Source organism: Setaria viridis, chromosome 4, assembly GCF_005286985.2.
Source record: "Setaria viridis chromosome 4, Setaria_viridis_v4.0, whole genome shotgun sequence".
Lineage (NCBI taxonomy): Eukaryota > Viridiplantae > Streptophyta > Magnoliopsida > Poales > Poaceae > Setaria > Setaria viridis.
The window spans coordinates 592,537-618,046 of NC_048266.2; the positions used below are offsets into that span (position 1 = coordinate 592,537).

At 43.6% G+C, this 25,510-nt stretch overlaps 2 protein-coding genes and 1 pseudogene across 3 annotated transcripts; 2 read left to right on the forward strand and 1 right to left on the reverse strand.

Moving 5' to 3' along the window:
* Positions 1-131: 131 nt before the first annotated feature.
* LOC117852244 (probable starch synthase 4, chloroplastic/amyloplastic) lies at positions 132-7,981 on the reverse strand (annotated as a pseudogene).
* Positions 7,982-8,502: 521 nt separating this feature from the next.
* LOC117853867 (protein phosphatase EYA) lies at positions 8,503-13,186 on the forward strand. The gene is made up of 6 exons (XM_034736147.2): positions 8,503-8,823; positions 9,858-10,107; positions 10,496-10,663; positions 11,421-11,514; positions 12,119-12,274; positions 12,528-13,186. The coding sequence occupies exons 2-6, from the start codon at positions 9,865-9,867 to the stop codon at positions 12,776-12,778; spliced, it is 912 nt and encodes a 303-aa protein (XP_034592038.1). The 5' UTR covers positions 8,503-8,823; positions 9,858-9,864; the 3' UTR covers positions 12,779-13,186.
* A 6,598-nt stretch (positions 13,187-19,784) lies between these two features.
* LOC117851652 (uncharacterized) lies at positions 19,785-23,129 on the forward strand. 2 transcript variants are annotated; one of them, XM_072292976.1, is made up of 5 exons: positions 19,785-20,851; positions 21,430-21,558; positions 22,073-22,195; positions 22,431-22,699; positions 22,819-23,129. In XM_072292976.1, exon 1 carries the CDS (start codon positions 19,892-19,894, stop codon positions 20,267-20,269), a length of 378 nt encoding a protein of 125 aa, XP_072149077.1. In that variant the 5' UTR covers positions 19,785-19,891; the 3' UTR covers positions 20,270-20,851; positions 21,430-21,558; positions 22,073-22,195; positions 22,431-22,699; positions 22,819-23,129. The 2 variants fall into 2 exon arrangements, with proteins under 2 accessions (XP_072149077.1, XP_072149076.1); XM_072292975.1 differs by having other exon boundaries at positions 22,073-22,699.
* The last annotated feature ends 2,381 nt before the right edge of the window (positions 23,130-25,510 follow it).

A 25,510-nucleotide genomic window follows, 5' to 3' on the forward strand; every position in this document is an offset into this window, starting at 1 on the left:
GCAAGATCCCAGGGAGGCGACAAAAAATCATTGGCATAATATTATATAATTTATCAAAACAACACTATATGTGCCAATCTCGTATACTCTTCATTATTTTCTTTAAGAAAAAGGGAAAGTAATTACTAAACTTTGTGAAACTGAATGCAGATCTCTTGCATGCTTATTGGACAAAACGACATGATTTAACAATGGTTTGAGGCCATTTGTTACAAGTATAGGAAAACCACAAGCTTTATGAACTGTTGTTCACCATTTACTTATTTACAACAAATAGAATGAACGAATTGCTTAGCTTGATTTATAGTTAACCTAGAAAAACTAAATTTACAGGATTAAGTGCAAACATTGTACCTTTTATTTGGGGATCTGGTGCCTAATGCTTTCTTGACGGATTCCCAATTCACAGCTTCCTTAAAGAGGAATAGGCCTCCCAGTGAAGTTCATAGCACTCAGCATCCCATGCTAAAACCTTAACCATCCCATCTTTTATCTGCTGATCCCTACTGGAAGGGTCATTCTTCTGCACATTAAGTAGTAAACTATGTGTCAATTCAAGAAGCAAATAACTTCAAAATACAATATCATTTCAGGATTTCAGCTTCCGGAGCCTGTTGATTGTAACTTTGGCCTATGCCCAGGTTAGGAACAGTTTTCGATATTTTATAGATGATTAATTGTGCACAATTGAGATTGTGAACTTACAAAACTATCAAGTGCTTGAAGAAGAGAGAACTCTCCATAGGTTGAGATGATATACTTAGACATTACTCTGTTGCGGCAATCACGCCCCTCAGATTGCCTGGTGACAGATGCATATAAACAGAGGCCATTAGAAACACATAATCACATATACACATAATTGTCAATTCATGCAGTTTCAGTTCAGTGCATCAAACATTTCATCTAAATCAGATCACACAGAGGAATTGCCCAAGTAAATTCTAAATGTTTAGTGGTTTTTTACCTGGATCCATCATTGGGAAAGTTTATCTGTACTGGTGCACATCCATACTTTATTGCCTTCACCTGCCCACAAAGAGACTTTATTAAGAGGAATAACAGTTGGGCGGAAACTAATCGTAGTAGATATTTTTTTCATGTGTCCTGAAATATAACTGAAGTAATTAATGATGTTGCTAAATGCAACACAGTTTAACAGAAATAAATTATCAGCAAGGTCTGTTAATAAAAATATGTATATATATACAGCAGCATGCTGAATAAAATCATCGTAACAAATAAAAATTGTTGTCTTTATTTGAAAGGAAAATGATGTGTACTAAAACTATTGTTTTTTATTTTTTTCAGAAAGAAAAATACGCATACATGTTTTCTGGCAGAAACAATAAGAAAAAAAATATGCATGTACCCCTGCTTATTTGGGGAGGGGGGCGTGGAAACTGCAGTCGCTAGATAACATGTTTGCAATTGAAGCATACATGACATGCAAAAGGAATGAGTCACTATAAGGAGTCGTGTGCACTCAGTGGTCATTCTTTCTTAATAGCACATGGAAATGAATTTTCACCGGTTCTGTGGCAAGGGGGGCTAATTTCATTATTTCACCCTCAATTCAATGATTTCACACCTACAATCAGCCAGATTCTGGAAACCTCCTTCCATAAAATTAAACAGCACTTAGTTTTATTAGCTACAAGCTACAAGCATCCTTATACATTGAGCCTTAGTTTACTAAGCGGAAATAAAAAAGGGCTGCTTTCACATACTGCTATTTGAAGCGATGGGTCTTCAAAGGAAGAGCAAAGAATGATATCAGAGCCTGCATATATTAAATGTGCAAATGTCTCGTTGTATCCCTCGACGAATGCTATGTCATCATCAAGATTGATAAACTGAATAAGTGACAAATAAATGGAATTAGATTGAACATGCAGTGTGCCATGACATAGAATGCTTAAACGAGTTATGTTAGACATGGAATAGCGATACCTTTACCTCTTCCTTTAATGCCCGCACAGTTGAGTTCACGACAGATCCTAACTTTTCCATGAAGATGACCTGCATGGTACATAATCTAGCAACTATACTAAGAAAAAAAAAACGATTCTTTAAGTTGAAGGGAAGGTAACTAATAACTACAGAAACCTGAGCACTTTTGCACAGAGCAACATGAACTGCTTCCTTGAGATTATGAATATCTGAATAGCCATCACAGATACATCCTACCTAACAAATGGCACTTAACTCATGATATGCTCAATGTACAACTAAACAAACAGAGGTACAATGTTCAAAACAATGGGGGTACATACTATAATGGACGAACCACTCCTGAACCCAAGTCGTCGCTTAAGTGCTTCTCTGCAAATGGACTTCCCCTCAATATCATTGGCAGAATACCGCCGAGGAAGATAAATGTCTTTTGATGGATACCAAAGTTCACCATCCAATCCATGAGAAGCAACCAATATCTTCTCCCTTAAAGGAAATTAAGTGTCTCAGAAAATCTCAGCAAAGCAATTACCAATTGCAACCAGCATTTTTCTATGTCTCATGGAAGAAAAATTATGGAAATCTTTAAAAAAACAGATAATTACTTATGTGCAGTTAATGTTGCTTCCAACCCAAGTCTCAAACCCCGTATAAGAACATCTCTCGAATGGATTGAGGACATTAAAAACAACTTTATTTGAGTAAACAATTCCTCCCTGCACATATATATATGAGCAGAAGTTAATAGAAAGATATAGATTTAATCGGGTATGTCAAGGGCATTTGAAACAATTTACTTCTATCTGGCATTTTAAAATTATATACAAGGAAAATGTGCACATGTTTGAAAAGTTTCCCACAGAGAGACAAAATTGCCCGCCAGTACTATAGTTTGTGAAGGCAGAGTAACCAGAAATTTAGATACACATGGTCCGACGGCCATCAATGTCTAGCATATATAAAAGCATCTAATTTCTCAATTTTAAAGAAGACTCACCTTAAGAATATTAACAAGATGTGTCTTATTAGGATCCTGCAGACGATCAGCACGATGAAGCTTACGAGGATCAAGCCCACACATCTCCACCTTATTTGGCTCCTCTAGGCACTAGTAGCAATTGCATGAAACATACAATATTTAAGAAAAACAAGAAACCATTAGTAGATGCAGGTACTTGCACTACTAAGCCCTCAAAAATGGCTCAATATATGCGCAAAAGATGTTTTCATTATTAGAAGACAGTAGGCGATTTGAATCTTAAAGTTTGCATCAATCTTATATTCAAGAAGTATCGATGGTGGAAGAGTTATACTGGATATTTACTTGGGAATTCAAGTCTTGGCATGTCAATAATATTCGAGTGTTCTCAAGCCCCTGAAAGCATAACAAAGTTATATAAAGACTTTGATAGGAAAAGGCTAAATTACTATTGATTCTCATATACATCTGTAATGTTTAACACATGATGTAAACTCACACTTTGGAATCAAAGTTGGAGTGCAACAATCATGGCAAGGCATGACAGATTAAACTCCCACTGAAAATGAGAACATTCATGTGGCAGCTCATGGTAAACAATCAGAACTTCATTTAAAGGGGCATTGCTGGCCAGGTTTAGAAAATTGCACACCATATGGATAAAGTGACAACACAGATCATGTATTGTGTACTCTTGAGAATTGCTGACACCCCTAGCTGAATGGTTGACCTGTAAACTAGCAGGATTCCTAATAAATCCGGTAAGTACTCTTTCGATCTAACAAAGAATGTAAATTATTTGTGTTACAAAATCCTTCACATATTTCTTCTTCTGTTTCCAGAATGAGATATTTTCCATTGGCGATAATAGGAAAAAATCCTATCAGAAAATGTTATCATGCACTTAACATGAAGAAGCAAGGAAGAACATTGGATGGTTTTAGAATAAATAATCTATGAACTATTATCAAACCATTAAAAAGCACGCACAAATTGAGAAGGCAGTGTCTTTGAGAGAGATGAGCATATAATCAATAATAAATACACTTAAGTAGAACTGACCTGGTGAGCAAATATATCCCAGAAAAGCGGTGCCACTATAGCAGTTTCCCAGTTATGTATGTGTAAAATGTCTGGCTGCTTTCCAGATTTTACAATATAATCCAACGATGCATGGGAAAAATAGGAAAATCTGAAGAAGAAGAAGAAGAAGAAGAAGAAGAAGAAACAGTAAGAACATGTAATTTGTATGTCAGATGCAAAATAGAAACAGCATCCCACCATTGTGCCATATATTGATCTTTCAATAAAAAGCTTTCTAAAACCCTACAATGCTTAACAGTTATGCAAATATAATCAGTTCAAAATCAGGTCCTTGTGCATGTTATAGTCATAAAAGTGTGTCATTATCCTAATATAGTAATACATACCGCTCAAAGTCATCAGGGTAGCCACGTAACATATCATGATTGAAATAGGAGAGCTGGACTGGTTCTATGAGTATAAGACCAACGCCACTTGAAGTACTACATCAAAGAAGAAAAATTAGGAGAATACCTCTAGAACTCCACAAAGACAGAAGCACGAAGGAACAATATGATCAGAATGTAATTATATCAACTAAAATAAGACAAGAGAAAGATATTAGGGCTCGTTAGGCCTCTTTGCATACTAGGAGTGTATGTTTACCCAGTCCATATTCTGTTTTTATGCCAAATACCACCAAAATAAGATTCATATTCTGCCTCAGCTTTCCTCAGGCCATGAATTCCATCCATGTTTATGCTGGTGTACCTAATTTGGGCCACATGATAGCTTTGCTTCCAATAATCAAGATGTATAAGGCACAAGCCAAAGCAATGGATATTATCATATTAGTAAGGATAAAACAAACTTCAAATATGACACACATAAGATCAGTGGACAAAAAAGAAGAAAGGAAAAAAAAATGGAGGACTGACCCTAACTTGGTTGGAATTGTGGATGTGTAAACCTAGACTACCCAAGTTCGGGTCCTTGTCAAGGTGAATTTGGTTGCCCATTTGCTTCTTAATTAAAACAGCCTAGTTCCTCCTAGGTTGATCTAGGCTTCCTAAAATTAAAATGTTTGGTTAAGTAATGGAATCATTTGGGATGTGCTGTCCTCAATGGTGTAAATGGTACGGTTATGAATCATAGATGGTGATCAGAACTAATTGAACTCAAATCTTCAGAAGAATGTTCAGCTTACAAATCCATATAGAATGAGAAAAAAACTCACATCATCTGGATATTGATGTCTACATTTCAGAATTTTGTTTTTACTTTTATACGCAATGATTTGTTACCTGGTGTAACTTATTAGAGTATTAATACGTTGCAGTACAGCTAAAATCTTAGAAGCATGTTATGTAGTTGAACATTGTTGATGCTAAATCAACCCCAAGAAATTTTCAAATTCATATGACAAATTGGTACATTACAACATGTAAACTTAGGTGTCCAGCTGATCTAGTAAGCATGCAGCCGTATTATTGTACCAAGGATTTGGTAAGGGCAAAGAGATTGCATACTTGGGCAGTATCACCTCCACCAAGTTACCCTTTCCTTGAACCGCACAAGATACACTGGCAACATAGGTCGACAATGATCCACATGATGATATTGGGTCTAGTTCACTGCAGATGTGCACAACATGAAGAGATTTCCCGCATTGAACATAGGATGAAATATAGCAGCGACAAACATGATAACGGAGATTCAAGTTAAACAGGTTGCTTGACTATGATAAAGTAAATGCACAATTCCATGATTACACTGGACGAAACATGTGGCAAGAATGTATGAGTTGCCATTTTTCTTCTAGAGTGCCTAAGCACCTTTCAATTAAGAAGAAAGCAGTTTACAGACACAATCTCGATGAAGCCAAGCAGAGCTTGACCAGCACGAGAGTACAAAGGATCAAAGAAAAAGAAACACTGAAGAAACACACAAACAACCACCACACGATGCGAAACAACAAAGAGGAAGCACACTCGAACCCACAGACCTAGACGCAGCCACTCTCCTGATCCTGCCAAAAGGTACAACCTCATCAAGGGTGCTAAAGGTCGCGGCGGCAGAGCATCCGCCCGAACAGAACAACCGCGATGGCAAAGCATCCGCCCGGAGCAACAACCAACTACGGCGGCAAAGCATCCGCCAGACGACGACGACCTAAGCAACCCGGGCGAGGTGGACGAATAGAAGCGAGGGCAGGCGCGGAAGAAGATTCTCTTGCCACTTCGCAGATGATAGAAGAATGTAACGAGTTGCCATTTTGGCGAGCATCTTCAAGCTCACTCAAGTGGGTGGCTGGGTGCCAAAAGATACCCATATGCAGCTGTACAGTATAGCAGAAACTTTGAATGAGAGACAGTAAGAGTTGCAGTTCAGACAGAGGTAAGAGGTAGCGTAATCTATTGGTTTACGCAGAAAGAGTCGAAGTTTGGACAGCAGTTCAGTATTTGCCTTATGATGAATCTCAGAAAAAGTGCTTTGTATTATGCTTCTATTATTGACAACTTTCTCTCTTAAATCAGATGCTTCGTGCATGCTGATCATTCCAGAAACAACCATTGTATCTATTCGCAGGAGTAACTCACAGAATGTTGATGATTGCACTGCTTCTAGAGGGACACCTGAAAGGGCTCCCGTGAGAAAATCAAAGGTGTAAAGGTAAAGAGAGAGACATATGAAATGACATCTGAAGGAAGTACAGTTTCATAATCTGGATTCTGACCTGACTAACTCCATGCTGAAAAATGGGAACGCACCTTGCACTTCCGTTTCTAGCACTTCTATTTCCTGAAGAAGCGATTTATTTTCATCTTGCAGTTTCTTCAGCTCCTCCATGGCCAGAAGCCGCTGCTTGTTTAGGGACAGGATATCTGTGATGTACAAATTATTTTACCTATTAATCAGAAAACCACAGTGATGTGAATCTAGTTGAAAACTGTGTTGTCCTTGTAGCCTCAAAGCTGTTGCGGAACATAAAACTACATTGAACAAAGGAAGGGAAGAGTAATTACTCCGTTGAGCCTGGCTGAAGAGCTCCATAATGTCACCCTTGCGTTGTTCACTAGCCAAATCTGTTCCCTGGGATAGCAGACATTCGTAATCCTTTTAATCCAGCATAGCAGAACGATGGTAGAAGATGATGAGCATTTATCTGTGTCCATCTCAATTCATACCTGATCACTGCTCTCTTCGACGTCCAACCTACAATTCCCACAACCCAGCATAGACATATTAATCACTGGCTGCTCCAGCTCAAACGCTACAAAAATGGTAACAACGCAGAGATAGCGGGCACCCACCGCACGGTCTTGGAGCTCTCGCGACGGGGCGTACCGCGAGGATTGCCGTTCCCCTTCCTGACACGCGTATGGAAGGACAATCAAATAAGGCAGGGAGCGCGCACGCGCGGACACGCACAGAGAAACACGTGAACGCACGGCACGGGCACGCAAATGAACGAGCATGACTGCACAAGCTCGTGATGGGTGCGGATTTGTACGCACCTGGAGTAGGAGCAGCGGGGGAGAAGCGTGGGTCGAGCAGCGCGGGCGAAGAGAGGGCAATGTGCCCCGCCGCGCGGATGCGGGAGGCGACGCCGCCGCCGGGATTGAGGAGCTGGTGGAGGCGGTGGTTTTGGCTCGCATCGCCGCTCCAACGACGAGGCGCGTCGTCTCCATCCCTGCCTACTACGAGCGCGCCCGCGCCGCGCGGCCCGCGCGCAGCTCTCCTCCTATCCTACCTATATATGCGCGGCGCACCTCCCGCGGATTCACCGGGTGAGAGAACACCATCTGATTCTAGGTTTCGAGGGGGAGGTGGCGCTGATCGGAGAAGCCGAGCGGGAGGTTTGCGGAGGAACGGGGAGCTAGCGAGCGGTGGTGCGGGCCGCGCAGGTTTATCGGGGATTTGGGGATTAATCTTGCGGGATTACCCCGCGAGGTTCCGCCCTTTTCCCCGGCGAAGGGAGCTCACGTGGAAACCTTCCACGTGTGAGTTTTTTTGGCCCGTTTGGATGCAGCTTGCACGAGTTTTCCAGCCCGAGCCGCTCAACATCCGCGCAGAAAGCCACCTGACCTTCGAGAAATAAAATCTGTGTGTGCAAATGGCAGTTCTAGAAATAACAAGTTATAACAAGAAATAACAAGAAGTAGAAATATATTTGCAAATAAATCTGTGTCCAAATGCAAGACCTAGAATAAATTTCAGATAAAACCTGAGCCGAAAAGGACCAAACCATTCTCCACTGCCATCTGTAAAAGTGAGTAAGTAAATAAATAACAATTTTGCAAAGGAGCTGGATTTTAAACTTTTAGGCCTGTTTGAGAGGATTTTTCTCAAAACGGTTTCACCGGTGAAGCTAAAAATAGTGGCTTCACTTCAATTTCTAGTTCATTTTAGCCTTGACATACAAAACAATTTCACACTATAGTGTCTCGTTCTGTGTAAAATAGGTGAAACATAACCCTACCTAATGGGACTCTAGGATGTGTCAGCTAAAAACACCGAGGCTGGCGAACGAATTCACGAGGCTGTTTGGAATTTGGCTCAAATCAAAACAGAAAAAGCCGCTGTGCAACTCCCTTCCTCGTCGGGCGTCAGCGCTTTGTGCTCGGCACTGCGGCACTGCGCTGCTTGCTCTTCTTCTCCCCACATCCCCTCGCCGGCTCGCCCTCGCCCTGCTCTGATTCCTCCCCACAAATCGCCCCTTCCCTCACGCCTTGCTGTGCCTCTTCATCGGCGGCCTTATCGCCGGCGACGGTGGGAGCCAGCAATCCCGGTCCCCTTGGCCCTCCCTCGTCGCGGTGCGGAGATCCACCCGTCAGGTGTTGGATTGGTTTCATCGTTTGCTGGTGAGGAACCCTAGCCTGCCTGCCTGCCTTACTCTCAAGCTTGAATCTTTCTTAACTATATCCAATCACTTTACTTTCTTCATCCGTTCACTGGCGCCCTGCTTAGTCCTGTCCAATAATCCGTTCATTCAATTCTTGGGTTACCTTCTTCATCGTCAGACTGATTGGCACATGGTAACCAAGGTTCGTTTGGGCGATTCGACTGCACCCCATAGGGCAGGTTACTTTGTTCCAACCCTGCTACCCGTTGCAGGTTCAGGTGGATATGAATGATCTCAGACAGACTACTACTCAGCCATGCCATCTGTAGCGTCTCAGACACTCTACCCCAGATGTCACCACACGCACCCGACACCTATTGGGTGAGGGGATTCTGTACAGCAGATCAGTCATTAACTGTCGATGAAGCTGTTTTACCATGCTGTCGTATTGGGAGGCTGACAAATGAATTATCCTTCTGCAAGACAGTTAAATTGCCTCCTCTGGATTTTGGTTGTGCTCGTGTACTGTTTCCTTTTGGAGTCCCAGGATCAGACACGGCACCTCATATGATGTTCTTGCTACAAAATGTCATGCACAAATAGAAAATTCCATAGGTGCACGCGTCAGTAAGTATCTGCCAATGAATCCGTTTCATCATGCTGTCGTATCAGGCTGACAGATGAATTATCCTCGTGCTAGACAGTCGAAGTGTCTGTTCTTGATTTTGGTTAGGCTTGTGTACCGATTTTGTCTTGGACTTTCAGGATCGGATACGACGCCTCATGTCATGAATTGTATGCGTGCTAGAGTGCTAGACAAATAAAGGGCCCTCTCTTGATTTTGGTTGGTTCATTTATCGCTTTCCTTTTGGAGTTTCAGAATCAGATATGATGCCTCATGTCATGTTCCTGCAATAATATTTCGCGCACAAATAGTAAATTCTGTAATCATCAGGGGCCCTTTTTCATGGCATGCCAAATTGGAATCATCTGAAATTAGGTAGTTGCCTGTAATTATGGATTCTAGCGTGACGTTGTCTGGTCTTTGAACAGGAGTGAAATGGATGAGGTTGTCCCTGCTTTGGCTACTGGTGAAGCTTCAGTTGATGCTGTGACAGAGCAACCTTTGAAGGTGTACATATGGGACATGGATGAGACACTTATTTTGCTCAAGTCGCTTCTGGATGGGTCGTATGCTGGGGCCTTTGACGGCGTCAAGGACCGTGAGAAAAGTGTTGAAATTGGGAAGCGCTGGGAGAACCTTATTCTTGAACTCTGTGATGAGCACTTCTTTTATGAGGAGGTAAGTTAGCACCTAAACCCATGATTTCATACATGTTAGCGATCTACTTTCCATTGTTTATATTTTTCAGAACCCTGTAGCAAAATTGTACAGAAATTTGTTAGGATGCCTAATATGTTGGTTCTAGAAATTTGAAGCGTCCATTCTGATTTCCTGTTTCCTGACTAAGATGGCAATGTAGATATCCCTATGAAAGTTAGTTTTATTTGTCCCATAGATGAAATTTTCCCTGATCATTCATCTAGCTTGCCTGCTCAGTTATTGCATATTGTTTTCTTCACTGTTCTGCCTAAGTCATTTAGCTGTTCATTGTTTGGACACGCTATTTCACCTTCTTATGTTCATCTCTTTTGTTTTTACTGATCTGGTTGTTTTCACACTAACGCAGATTGAGAACTACAATGAACCTTATCTTAATGCTTTGAGTGAATATGATGACGGGAGAGACTTGACCTCATATGATTTTGAGGCTGACTGTTTTAGTTCACCCTATGATGATGTCAACAAAAAGAAGCTTGCTTACAGGCATCGTGCTATTGGAGAGAAATATGCAAAGGTGACACAAGAATTACCTTGTCTTGCACTATTTGCTTTAAAGGTTTTCCTTCATAAGATTATTGAAGCTTGCTATCTGTTTTTCGCTTTATGGTATCCATGTTATTGCATTCCTATTTTGATATGGAAAGGTAGATGCCAACCTTGTAATGGGAACTTTATGGATGTATTTAAGATTGAACCTTCTAAATATGGTGGGAAGCAGTGCCCTGACCACTCTTTTAGTGAATTACTGTAACTCTCATTTCATTTCTTGCGAATGAAACTTACAGCTTATTTAACTAGATGTGTACCTATGGTAACAGTCTGTGTTTTCTGTTACAATATATATGCATTTGTCTGTATACTTTAAAAGAGTTGCCACACTGTGGGTGTAATCCTGTATCAAGGTGGAAGCAGGGAAATGTGTAAAGAAAGTCTGCCCATCTTTTAGATTATAGTATTAGGCAGCTGAACTTTATAACTGGATCTCCAAACCTACGAAGGCTCTCTTCTGCAGTATTCAATGGGACAGTGTGAATTGTTGGAGGCCCTTTTGCAAAGAAGTTTTAATCTTAGAAAGAGTTCAGTTTAGTAACGGCAAGTAATTGGGTCCTGAAAGTTCAGTACTGGGAATTTTTCAGAGAAACATTATTATTAGATAAGCAGCTTTCTGTTGATTTTGTATTTGTTCTTATGTAGGCCGATTGCTTTTGCAACCATATTTCTATTACTGGGATATTTGTGATCGCTAAATTGGGCTGTGTCTGTGCTTGCAGGGTCTGGAAAAAATTCTGGACAAACACATGGTCAAAGTCTGGAACGATCTGTACAATTTGACTGATAAATATACTGATGGCTGGCTGTCTTCAGGTATTCTTATTTGCACTAGTTTTTTGTTGATTATTTCTAGTGTTGAGGCGCTGACATCATCTAAGCTATAAGAGATTACAACCAATAACAATCTGCCAGAGCCTAATATTACATAATAATAGAATATAAATATAGCCCCCATCTGTTTTACAATGTTGGAGATTGTTGCATTAGTGAACTGAAGAATTTATTGGTTGTTTTACATCAGTCTGTAAGCATGGAGGGTTCATTCTGCAGCCCCCATCTGTTTTACACTATGGAGGGTTCTTTGTATAACAGTTGGATACATGTGTAATAGTCTAGTTCTTGCACTGGGGAAGGTTCTCTCCTATTACCTTGGTCAGAGCTTGCTCCCCTACTGATACTTATTATCCTCTGCTTAAATCTTGTTTTGCCAATAACCTTTTCCCCTGAACTATAAACTCAGTCTTTGTTCATAAGCTTTACTGAAATTTGTGGACTAGTGTCTCCACCTCAATTATCTGCAGAAACAAGGAGAAACAGGACATTAGATGGTTAGGAAGGAGGAACTTTTACCTATTAAATTCTAGTTTCATTCCTATCATTTTCACTGTCTTGAACACTTTTTTCTCCTGTTATGCAGCTCATAAGCTATTGGAAGAAGCATTGGGCAAATCAGCAGCGGCACCTACTAGCAACTCTTCAAGCATCAATTGCATAGTTACATCAGGGTCGTTGATTCCAAGCCTTGCCAAATGTTTGCTGTATCGCCTTAATGATGTGGTCTCATCTGAGAATGGTATGCCTCCAGTTCTGGAACATCCCCTTTGAGCACTTCTTTTCTGTTGCATATGTCACCACCTTGCAAACAACGAATCTACCTGACAAGTGATACAAAATATAACACTTGTCTTCTCCAATGAATCAGTGATATTTGGTTCCATGTACCTTATAAAATTTTATACATGGAAGCTACCCTTTCTAATCTTTCTGCTATTTGAATAGCTTTTATCAGGCAAAGTCGGTAGTAACAGTTTGCTATCGTGTTGCAGTTTACAGCTCATGGGAAGTGGGGAAGCTGCAGTGCTTCAAATGGATCAAGGAGCGCTTTGACGGTCCAAATGTCCGCTTCTGTGCGATCGGAGATGGTCACGAAGAATGCAGCGCAGCACAGGTTATGAAGTGGCCATTCATCAAGATTGAGTTCCACCCCGACGCCCCTCACAGGTTCCCGGGGCTAGACATGCCCACCGTGCAGACGTACATGGATGTGATATACGAGTCATCAAGCAAAGATGGTTGACCAACAATTCATGTTGGTTGGGTTTTCTCCTCCGAACCTCCAACGCCCATGGCGGTCGGTCTGGTCAGAGGAAATTGTAAGCAAAGAGATGTCGTGGGAAGGAACATGGTGTCCTCCCTCGATCTTTACCTTGGCGAATTAGGAGGCTGGTGCCATAAATAAGAGTCTGACTAGTTCGTCCATGTTCCAGAGCATGTCATAGATTCTGTCTTGTCTTTTTTACTCTGGTTCAGGCAATTGTCTGTTGTTGTGTCCGGGCGTTAATTTCCGTCCTTCTGCATTTGCCAATTTGCCATTTGAAATCTGTACATACGCGTCTCAGATTGGTGGATGTCACCACTTCTTTCAATAGGAGGTGGTTGCACGCGTTATTGTGAGATATTAGCAAGAATCATGGGTTCGCTATTATGTTGTGATGCTATTACGCCTTAATGCTATGTTGATTAGATTGTAGGCTCACACAGCACATCATGAGTATGAAGTTACTTAGATTTTACTATGTATCTAAACATTAATATGTATCTAAACATAACTATAAGTGCATAAACATAACTATAAGTGCATAGTAAAATCTGTATATCTAACAAAGTCAAAATGACCTACGATACACGCTGGATTTGTTAACGAAAAATTATACTTTGACAACATAGAACCTCCTCTATTTAATATATAGTACTAGATTTGCAAACAAGAAATATAAGTAAAAATGTGCATGCAGTGTCAAAAAGACTTCGATTTGGAACCGAGGAGGAACTATTATTGAAGCAAAAAGGGTAGAAATCGACTCGAAAAAGCCAACCTTTCCCTTCCCATCACCACAGAAAGACAAACCCGTCGGACCCTAACCACTCCAATCCCGCGAACTCGTGGCCACCGCCAGCGAGTCAGATTAGAGAGACAAAGCCGTCAAACCCTAATCACTCCAATCCCGCGAATCCATGGCCGCCGTCGGGTCTAGCGAGCCCGACTGCCCGAGCCCCCAAAGTGGGCGATGCTGGATCGCTACGTGTTCACCCGACTCTCAATAGAATATTTCTGAAATTCGAAATGTGCTTATCACTGGGCTCTGGGCTCGTCACTCAAACCCACTCTGCTAGGCGTGATCCACTTAGGTCCTGTTTGGCATGGCTCCAACTCCGGGTGGAGCTGCTCCACTCCTGAACTCCACATGGAGCCAGCTCCGCTCCAAAACTCCAGAACAAAAATGGGGTGTTTGGCTAGATGGGTGCTCTCAGCTCCAAAAAAGATCGATTTCAGTGTGGATTGCCATTGTTGCCCCCCAATTAAGGCCCCACTTGTCATCCTCTCTATCCCATCTTCTTCTTCCCCTTTTTCCACTGCACTGTGCTGCACACGGGAGACCCTCCACGGGCGGCGGGGTGGGCGGCGGGCTCGACGGCGGGCGGCGACGGGCGACGACGGGCGGCGACGGGCGACGACGGGCGGCGGGGTGGGCGGCGACGGGCGACGACGGGCGGCGGGGTGGGCGGCGACGGGCGACGACGATCAGCGGGGTGGGCGGCGGGCTCGACGGCGGGCGGCGGGGTTGGTGGCGACGGGGGCGGCGCTGGCGGCGGGCGGCGACAGGCGACGACGGGCGGCGGGCAGCGGCGGGCGGCGACGGGCGGCGGGCGGCGACGGGCGACGACCGGCGGCGGGCGGCGACGGGCGACGGGGGCGGCGGCAGTCCGCGGCGGGCGGCGAGGCCGACCGGCCACGGGGGCGGCGACGGGCGGGGCTCTGGCGGCGAGTGGGGCTCGAGAGAATAGAAGGGAGAATAGAATGAAACGTTTTTTTGTGTAACCAGTGGCATTGGTGGGTAATTACCCACCAACTCTACGAGGAGGTTCAAAAGAGAGGTTTCTGGAGCAGCAAAAGAGGTGCTCCAAAACTCCACCTCCATTTGCACTACTCCTCTCCCTCCCTCCTTTGCCTCTCCCATTCCCAAATCTCTTCCACCCGCTCGCCCGACTTCACCGCTCGCCGCATCGGGCTCCACCGCATCGGTGCCTCCGCGGACTCCGGTGTGCAGGCGGCGGAGACTCTGGTGCGCACCCCAATCATTTCCGCCACCGCGTAGCTCGCGAATCCACTCCCCGAACCTACATCCTGACTCTAGGGTTTGGACTTCGACCCTCGCTGCCGGTGATTCGCCATCTTCTTCGACACTCTCGCAGTCTCCATCCAACTCGCAGGTCTTCTCCAACTCACTCCCGGCCTCCAGGACCTCCATCCGAATCTGTGATTTGGACCCCCGCCACCGTCCAGGGGCGAAGCCACGTTAGGCTTACCGAGTGCACAGGTACCAGGAAAAAAAATAAAATTCCAGGTATTAGAATTTAATTTCCACCGTGCACCACCATCCGGCCCACCAGCTCACGCTTGCATACTTTCTTTGTAGGCAGGACAACACAATAAATAAACAGGGCAGTTCAAAGCATTGTATCCGACCCACCAGCTCACGCTTGCTACGCTTGCATACTTTCTTTGTAGGCAGGACAACACAATAAATAAATAGGGCAGTTCAAAGCATTGTATCAGAAAAAATCCACACGCACGGGCCAGTGGTCATCTGCTAACAAGCTAAGTGTGTCGCGCGCACGACGAGCAAGAGTTGCACTAGTAGAAAAACGATCTTCCATCATCTCGGTTGTTTTTGGAACCGGGAGTAAAGATAGTCCTAGGTCTAAATTTTGTAGTCCGTGGAGACACTTTTAGTTTTAGTTGGTGTTACCAATCGCGACTAAAGAACGTTTTTAGTTCCGAATGAAAGACTCGAGACTAATACCCTGTTTGGATACAAGGACTAATTTTTAGTCCGGGTCACATCGGATATTTGATACAAATTAGAAGGACTAAACATGAGGTAATTATAAAACTAATTGCATAAGTTGTGGTTAATTCACGAGATGAATCTATTAAGCCTAATTAATCCATGATTATCACATATTTACTGTAGCATCACATGGACAATATCTAGATAAGTTCTAGATCTAGATATTTTAGCATGGTAGAAATATAAGAAACTAGATAAGGATGATGAGGGTTCTAGAGTTAGGATATTTTATATTAAAGAGTGTGGAAGTTGCCATATGGCAGCACCACAATGATCATGAGCACTAATAAATAGAGGTGCTCCCCTCCTTTCTAGTCGATTTCTCAACAGTGAGCGAGACCAATTATTAGCATATACATGCAGAACGTAGTATAATTAATAAAGATCAGACAATCAGCTGAGAGACAGTCAACTAAGAAAGGATCCATTGATATTTGAGACTTGAGGTATTAGAGTAATATACAAAATCATGTAATTGGGAAATTGGTATAATAATATTAAAAATATGTATTTTTCATCTCTTAAGTATTTTGAAAGTATCATCATGTTTTAATTGGTGCAAATCAGCCCTTAATTTATTTTGGAAGTGTCCCTCATGCACGCTCACATTCTAGCCTTGCTGCTGATTCGCCTGGCCTTTTAGCCTTGCTGCTGATTCGCCTGGCCTTTTTTATGCCTTACAACCCGTGGCAGTCCTAGTCTTAGGAGCACTCATGGAAGCTTCCTTCCAATTATTAATACTTGTCTTCATTTTTTTCATATACAACTGTGCACCAGTCCATATCCTTCAACTTATCAAGATCTGTAACACCATCTATAACTGTGCTGGGTATAGTACTGCTAGCTGAGGAAACCAGTAACTTATCCAAAACCTCAATTCAAAATAATTCGGCAGCCATTTCATCGTCAAGTGCTTCTTTGATTTTTTCGTCATTTCAATGCGTAAGCAAAGTTCAAATACACCCTGTGATGAAATAATCTCTTTTTTTATTCTTTTTTTGTTTCTTGGTCAGCTGACCTGGCACAGCCCCAGCATCCATGTTTTGACCTAGCACAGCCCTAACATCCTTGTCCTGACTTCGCACATCCTGAGCATCCCCTTGATCTTTTTTATTTTTATTTGTATCCCACTTGTCAGAAGCATATTTCAAAAGATTGTACAATTGTTTGTGTACATTTGAACTTTGATCATTCCCTTCTGGAAGCTCCTTACTTTTACTACGCAGCATGCCAACTCCAAGAATCAGATAGACATCTTCAGGTTTCAGGGTTAGCTGCACTCCCTCCATCATGTGCAATACAATCATACCATCCTCAGTAACCTCAGCTCTATCCATAAGCCACTCAATTATACTTTTGACTGGTAGCCTAATTGATGACAGACTCAGCATATTCTTAAACCCAATTTATTTGATCCTATCCTTTGCTTCAACTGGCAGAAGGCTACCTATTTCAAAGAGTGAACCTGGTGAGCAATGTACAGTTAGATTGTTCTTTTCTTTGTTGTGTTCCTCTCCCACATTTTGTGAACCCATCATTCCTTCCCCTTCCTTGTTGCCCTCATCCTGCGACTCCATGGTTCCTTCTGCATATTGGGTTCAAGTAAATTATTTTGATCATAATGATTGAACTCTTGCAGGAATAGAGAATGTCAAGTACTAAATAAAATATAGGTAAGCCAATACAAATACTACTACTCTTACATTTTCATTTTCTATCAACAAATAAAGCTCTTAAATCCCTACAAAATCATCACAGGGAAGATCAAACATGCCGCGACAACGCCACGCCCATGTTTTCTAGTATAAGCCAAATTTATAGCTCCGTTAGTTATATATGAAACTAAAATAACCATTCATCACTAGTATCGCACATGTGAATATCCAAACAGTGAGAAAAAGGAGATATAACGGATTGTCTCATGAGTTCTGAAACCATTGAAAAATAGTAATTTTGCTAGAGAAAAAGTTAAAAATTTAATTACTAAAGTGATTTCGGTTGGCTGCTTGCCCTTCACTTTGTCAGGTCGTAGCGGGGGAGAAACCGTTTTCTCACCTGGCGACGACATGCAGGGAGCGGCCGGGAAGGACGTGCAGCTGAAGGCTGCGAAGGGGAGCGGGCGAATGCAGGCGCGGTGGCGGGGCTTCGTCGACACGTAGCCGAAGGGTCGCCGGACTGCGGAGGCGGAGCGAGGTGATCACTGGAGGGAAGGGGCGAGGATTTGGGGGAGTATCTCGGTCAAAGAAAGACGCACCCACCACCAAAAAGAAACCCTCGTCAGGGTAAAAGACGCACGCCAGGCATTCTTTCTCTTGTTGGGTTGGGCTATTTGCAAATATAATAGGCTGGCACTGTAGATGTCCAACGGGCCATCCTGGCCCGGCCCGACACGGGCCTGGCCATGCACGGCCCAATAGCGCCCGAGAAGCATGGGCAATCCAGCGTGTCGGGCCGGCCCGAGGTCCATGAGGAAGCACGAGCAGCCAGAGAGAGGGGGAATGGGAGGAAGCACCGGAGATGGCAGTGGCCGCCGCCCGCCGGCGAGCTTGCCCTTGGCACTAGATCTGGCGTTGGGGCGGAGCTCGGGGCTGGCGCGCTCACTCTTGCAGCCGGCCTAGGCGTCCCTCGCTCCTGCGGCATCGCTCGAGGAGAGGGAGGCCGAAGGGGTAGGGGGCGTCCGCGAGCAAGGATGGTTAAATATTAGATTTTACTATTGCAAATGAGGTTGGCACCAGTAGCAAACCTTGGCACTGTTGCCATGCGTTCTACCTGTAGCATCCATGCCTACATCCCTTAGCTTCTCCTTAGCAACAATGGATATACCTTCTCTAAGTGACTCCCAAGTATTTTATTATTCCTTACTGAGAAGTGTAATATATGAAACGGTGCCATATTTATCTGGGATTTCTCGTTCTGTGATTTTTAATATGTCAGATGCCTTGCTTACTGAGGAAATTTCATGTTATGGTTTGTCACTCTATAGTTTGGTTTAGTGTGTTGTTTTTGGTTAATTTCCAGGTAACTGGAGATATGACTGCTCTAAGGAATGCTCCTGTTTCACTGCCAAGCTGTCTTCAAGGTGACAGTTTCAAAACATCTGTAAAGGAAGAAGGCCCAATACTCCCATGGGCATCTTCAGATGTGCAGGGTGCTAACTTACAAAGGTTGCACTCAGAAGCATCCATGCATTGAGTGTGCACAAAACATTGCCACTCAGATTGTTTGTCCACAATGTGCTACAAGATTTATTCAAACTAAATGTCTTCAGCAGAATTGGAAGCATGAGCTTGTGATTCAAGCTAGACAACGAGGTGCGTATCAGTAACCTCATGGACCGTTGACGTTTCCTGTTGACTTGATTGGTAGGTCAGCGAAGTATGCCTTCCCCTATCTCAGGCCTTGTTTAGTTCGGCGAAGTTGGCGCCACCAAAATCACTGTACGGCACTGTAGCACACTATAGCGTTTCGTTTGTATTTATGAATTATTATCCAAATATTGACTAATTAGGCTCAAAAGATTCGTCTCGCAAAGTACAACCAAACTGTGCAATTAGTTTTTAATTTCATCAACATTTAGTACTCCATACATGTACCGCAAGTTTGATGTGATGGGAAATCTTCTTTTTGTAGAGTGTCAAAGTTTGAATTCTGGGGGACTAAACAGGACCTCAACATCGCCTCAAAGGAGAAGATGACCGACCTCCTTGGCGACGATGCCGACATGGCCACTGTTTTGAGCCTTTCATTGCTTGTGATGTCAACTTGGTTCTCCCCACAGGTGATTAGTAACTAACCACTCAAGCTCAAGAGGATGATGGCACGTGTCTCCACTTAGGTTGCTAAATCCGTTACTTGTGAAGAAAACATTTTACAATATGTAATTTTCTCTGTTTATTAAATTCCTACTACAAAGTTTGCAAAAAGTTCCAAGTTAAAATGGCGTGCCTTGATTCGTTTCGCACACACTCGTACAGAATACAGATGATGGAAGGACCCAAACCGAACAAGGCCTCCTCAGGGCAGGCAGGCAGGCCCTGATCCCGTCGTCTCAACAAGCCAGCACGTGGCGCTACGTGTCGACCCAGGCGTCGAGCATGGGTTCGGCCACGTGTACCGGTCAACGCGTGTCTCACCTGCCTTTATTGCCTCTCTGCTTTAATAAATAGGGTCTCGATCCATCGTCTCTGTAGTCCATCCGCAGGTGCAAGCAAGCTGAGAGCAAGCAAGTCCGTTCGATCAGCAGCAGCAGCAGCAGCAGAGCAGAAGATCAGAGCAGGATGCAGGCTGTGAAGGAGAAGGTGAAGGACACGGTGAGCGCGGCGAAGGCCAAGGCCAAGGAGAAGCAGGCCAAGGCGGAGGAGAAGGCCGAGATGGCGACGGCGAGGTCGCACGCGGAGAGGGAGCTGGCGCACGAGCGCGGCAAGGCCAGGGTGGCGGCCGCCAAGATGGAGCTGCACCAGGAGAAGGCCCTCCACCGCGAGGAGGCCATCCAGCACAGGCTCCGAAAGCACCACGGCGTCGGCCACCACCACGCCGGCTACGGCGGCGCACCTGCGGCTACTACTGTGCCACCCGCCGGGACCACCGCCATGCCGCCGCCGGCTGCTGGACCGCTGCACCACCACCAGGCTCCGGCGGCCAAGCACTACTACTAGCTTGTTTGGGTCGCTCGCTTAACTTAATAGTGTTTTTCTCTTCATTATCTAAAAAAAATAAAGGAACTGTTGGTGGTGTGTTTCGTGTCTCTGTTGTATATTGCAGTGAGCGAGTGATGTGCACTTGTTTCCCTTGTATGTTGCTTGCTGGTGTGCTGGAATCAGCTCGAGGTGAAATGGTTCAGGCATGCCATGATCAGAAAAATTTGCATACACAGTCACACAGAAAGGTCCCGGCTTGTTAGAGCAAAGATTCCAGCTTGAAATGGAATGATTCAGGCCTGATCAGGCATGATCAGGCCTCTTGTCAACTGTGATTGTGCTTTGTGCAGGAGCAGAGCACACTCAGGCTCAGCTCTGGTCCCTTCTTATTGCAGTCCTACGTGGGCCATTCCGGGGCAAAACCTGGGCCCCCCACCAACGGCCCAACCAAGCGGTAGCGGTCCAAGCCCAACTCAAAACGCCTCGCCTCGTCCGTGCGCCGCCGCCGCCGCCCCGCCGGGAGCCGCACCACCAGCATCGACCGCATCCGCCAGGCCGCCGGCGGCATCTACGACGACGACACCAACGTCGCGCGGACCCGTACGTGTCTCTCCCCCCTCCAATTGCATTGTCTCCTTCCCGTCTCTCTGCTCCCCTAGTAGAGTGTACTCTGGAGTGCTGTTCGATTCGCACGTACACTCGCCTCTGGCTGGGGATTTTTTGGCACCTAACGGCTGATTCCAGCACTGGGTGTGCCTGCCGACCTGACCTGCTCAACTCATTTGGGGATCTCAACATCCGCACAGCTGCGATTGCCTAGTGCCATATTTTCCTTGCCTGTTACTAGTACCTCCATTGTCAGGGCCGCTGAGCAATGGATGATGAAATGACTGTTTCTTTGTATTAAGTATCTATTCAGTTGAATGATTGTTCCTGGATGATGAAATCTGCAACCAGCGTGAAAATATCATACTTATGTTAGCCAATGCACGGTCCTGGCTCAGACTTCCCAGTTCCCAGTGGGGCATGGTCCGAATCCACTCTGACAAAAGAAAATAAGAACCTGTTACTCTATTAATTAGGCAACTTAATTCTGGATTTCAATAAGAACCTTTTACCCTGCTGATGTACTCCATATGACATATATTACTAAATACTCTTTTGTGTCCATTTGTCAGTAAGTTCTCTCTGTAAATAGCATGGCTCTTGGAGAAGATAGATGAGGGCAGTCACTGAAGTATTTAAAAAGTTCTGGACAGGTACATGAAATGGTGTAGGTACTTGAACACGCATGTTGCATGGACCAGGTAATTTGGATGAATATGCGAGCTGCTTTTCTTTCATGGAAATTGGGTTCGTAGATAACTATTTTTGTTCTATAAGATTGATGGAAGTTTGCTATGTGCCAAAAAAAGTTACCATAGATATTCTTCTTTAGTATGGTTCCTCACCTCACGGTAGGAAAATATTAGTTCATATGATTGAACAAAACATTGTCCTTGAGTAACCAAATTTGCATTTTGTGTCAAAACTTGAGTTGGCCTCCTCTTTGTTATTGTGGTTGCATATATCCATATCAGGGAAATAAGTCCTCTGCATTTCTGTGGTAATGTGCTGTCCTACAGCATTGCAGCTGTAAAGTACTACTTGTTATGGTTGTTTTCAAGGTTTATAACTCTTTGAACTCATATAGTCTTATATGCTCAACAGTCTTATATAATCATATGGACGAACTCTAAGCTTTTCTCCTGTTGTGTCTCAGCTTTTACTGCTACTCCCAAGAAGCCAACTGCCTTGATGACTTTTGTTTGGTTTCTGCAGGGCCTCCTTGCTCTTAGAATTATTGCTGGAGTTGCCCTACTTATTGTACTCGCATGGGTTACAGCTGCTGATTTTTTTGCAAGTGCACTCGCTTTCACAGCAACCGGTTGGTGCATGTTATATGTAAGTACAATGCCCTCCTTATTTCGTTTTGATGTTGTAAATAATTGCATCGTATCAATGCTATGCTACATGATCTAACAAAAAAAGACGAATAATGCAAGCACCGAAACTGAGTCGAACAGCTGATAACTTATCTGGTAGCCTTTTTCCATTTTGCATTCTAATTTTCCATGCATCCTGGCCTTGTGTTGTTGATCATGCTTTTGTGGTTCATGCTTTCTGCCGTGGCCTGGAGATCTCCTCCCTCATCCCGGCTGGAAACAAGCTTGGCGAATCAGAAGACGTGTAAAGCCTCGTATCAGCATCAACGGTATGTCTTCGTCGTTGTACATCCCTTGGGTTAGTGAGGGTTGTTGCTTACTTTTTGTTTGAACGCCTGTGTGCATGATTGCCTCGATTATTTGGACACCAATATGTCAATCATGTGGGGGAAGAGGTACAGGGCATGCAGTTTAGACGTGACAACATTGTAACCTGATCGAGCATGTGCAAGCAAATGTTGAGGTAGCAGTACAGTGTATCGCTGCAACTTGCATGATTGCATTGCAGCATCTGGATCATGAGAAATTGAAGTCTTTTTTCCTTGGAATATTAATGTATAATTCGACAATCGGCAACTGCAGGTGTCAACGATCGGTGCCCTGAGTCGGACGGTGTCTACTGTCGCCTATATGTATATGCATCCATGGTCCCTGTGCCTATGAACCAACGGGCCTGGACACGGTAGTGTCACTTCATGCTTTGTTTCTCCTTTTGCATGGATTCGGTCAACAAATCCCTGTGCAGTTGCCATCCTGCTTTAACTTGCACCTGTAAAACTCATCAGTTGGAAGATCCTTGTCGATGGGCCGGCATGCGTGCGTGCATGCATGATGAACAAATAATTAAAACCTGCTAGCCAGGAACATCAAGTTAGTATATACCGTTACTGCCACGTCCATGTCAAATTATGCACAGATGAAGATAGATTGTGTACCGGATCGTGTTCAAGCTGGTACGTAGGTCCCAGAGAAGCATGCAGCATTGCAATGTCCTCACAGATATGGCACTGTCCAGGTCCAACTCTGGACCACCTTCTAAATTACATTCTAATCAATCACCTTGCATTGGTGTAGTGTAATGAAACGTGTTCATTAAGCTGCTAGCTAATACTGCCTCCTAAGCCAAATTGTTCCAAGTAGTCTTACCAAATTTATAGAGGGTTATTAACACAAACCACATCCGAGAAATAAACTACAAAAATATATCTTATATGGTTTGATACCATAAATATTGTTTTTCTAATATATAAACTTGATCAAATTTATAATACATTAACTTAGAATGAACTTAAACACTTACCAAACAAGTTATTCCGCATATATAAGGCTTGACCAGGTACGATTATTTACGCCGCTAAGCTACTCCATATCAGCAAATTCTAGCTCCCAAAAAATTAAGCACCGTTGAACTCAATTACTGCAAGATCTGAGCATAGCTCAGCTGCAAGTTTCCTTGTGTGGTAAAACTTGTCCACTTTGGTTCGAATCCTCGACTCGGCAGGGGTGCTCGTATTTTCAAGATTTAAATTGAGGTTATTATGTAGCGACGTGCCTGTCGATAACGAGACGTCAGTGGTGACTTCATCAATCTCGAGAATTTGCCAGTTTTAATCTTTTAGAGGTGCTCATTGAAGTAGGTTGCGTGCGTGTGTTTGTAGGGATGAGTGTGCGTGCGTGTATGTGAGCGTCTCCGTCTGTGTGATTCGAAAAAAAAAAGGGAAGCTGATTATATGGTTTTGTCAGGTTCCGGACTGCCATCATCTATACAGCTACATAAATTAGCCTTTTATATCACCACATTACATTGTGGCTATGATTCTGCACATTGGTATTTATATGATGCTTCTGCGCAAGCAACACCTTGCCGATAAGCAACAACGAGCCTCTCTCTACACTGTCACGTTTTCATTTGAAACGACTAGCTCAACTATGCAAGCACCAACTATTTCGTTTTATACATTTGTCCCCATATGCGCCCACCGTTAGTCCGTTTGGTAAAATTTCTGCTGAATTACAAACACCTTTCAAGAGGCCCATCAAAAGAAAAGATTTGGTGCGTGACTGCAGGTAAATGTGCGTGCATGCTTGCGGTCCTAGATAAAAGCTCGTCTGATCTGACAAGCTATTCAACCACGTGAAGGATCAAACCGGAACACCTTTTGTTCAAGGGGATATGATGCACTGACTGATGATGGCTAGCTAACTGTGTTCATCATCATCTCTTACTATTTACCTAATCCCATTTTACCGTGCGGAGAAGAAACACCTTTTCACTTTCTCTTCTGACGACTAATATATACCTCGCTTATGCAGATTATATCATGTCTGATGTGATTATCTTGGAAGCTAGCAAGCGATCGAGCTGTGAGCAAGGAAGCAACGTAGTGCAGGCTTGTACCAATTAATCCTTTTCTACTAATAATGGTCCAAATAAATGACAAGGGTGTCTGACAAACTATATATGTATATATAGCATTATTGTTCCTCCAAGAAACACAATGATGTGAAGTGTGGATGAAAAAACTACAAAATTAATACTCTTTTTCAACAAATTCATATGCAAAATGAGCTTTGCTGGGGACTAGGGGAAGCCAATGCAATGCAATTAATATAATGCATGGAATTGTTCACCTTTTTCTAGGATATATATCTAGATCAAGGAAAAGCTAGCATTTTCAATAGTGTCCGTGTCATCACCGTTTGATTTGCATTGGCGCCTCCTTTTTCTTTGTTGATGATGCAATAAGGTTGAGAGTGAGGCCGAGAGGAGGCTTTAGGTTGGAACACAGCATTATTCTTGAGCAAGGTAGGTATGTGGTTGTTCCTTTCTAGGTCCATGCTGGTTTACCTACTGAATATCTTGCCATCCCTTGTGGGGCAAGGCTTTTTCGCTCATCCTGATGAATATGCTGCTGCCACACACCACTACCCTGCATGTTATCCTTCTCCACACTACTACTCATGCGCATTACATTTAATTTTGCATGACAAATAAGATTCGTGGTGAAGGTCAAACTTTTTGATGCAGTAGCAGTCTCCGTGTTTGTGCATGTGGGTCAATTCAGTTTTCAGGGTAAAAGGCTGGTGAACATTTGTCTTATTTTGTTAGGCGTAGGTTTCCTGGAAAAAGACTGCGTACGTGTGCTAACTTATCTGCCCTGATTTTTGAGGAGCAGTTGCAGAGTGTGAATAATGGATGAACCCAAGATAACTTCACAGAACCAGCAGCAGGGAATTCCAACGTGACATGCTTTTGGTCAAATGGTTAGTTTGT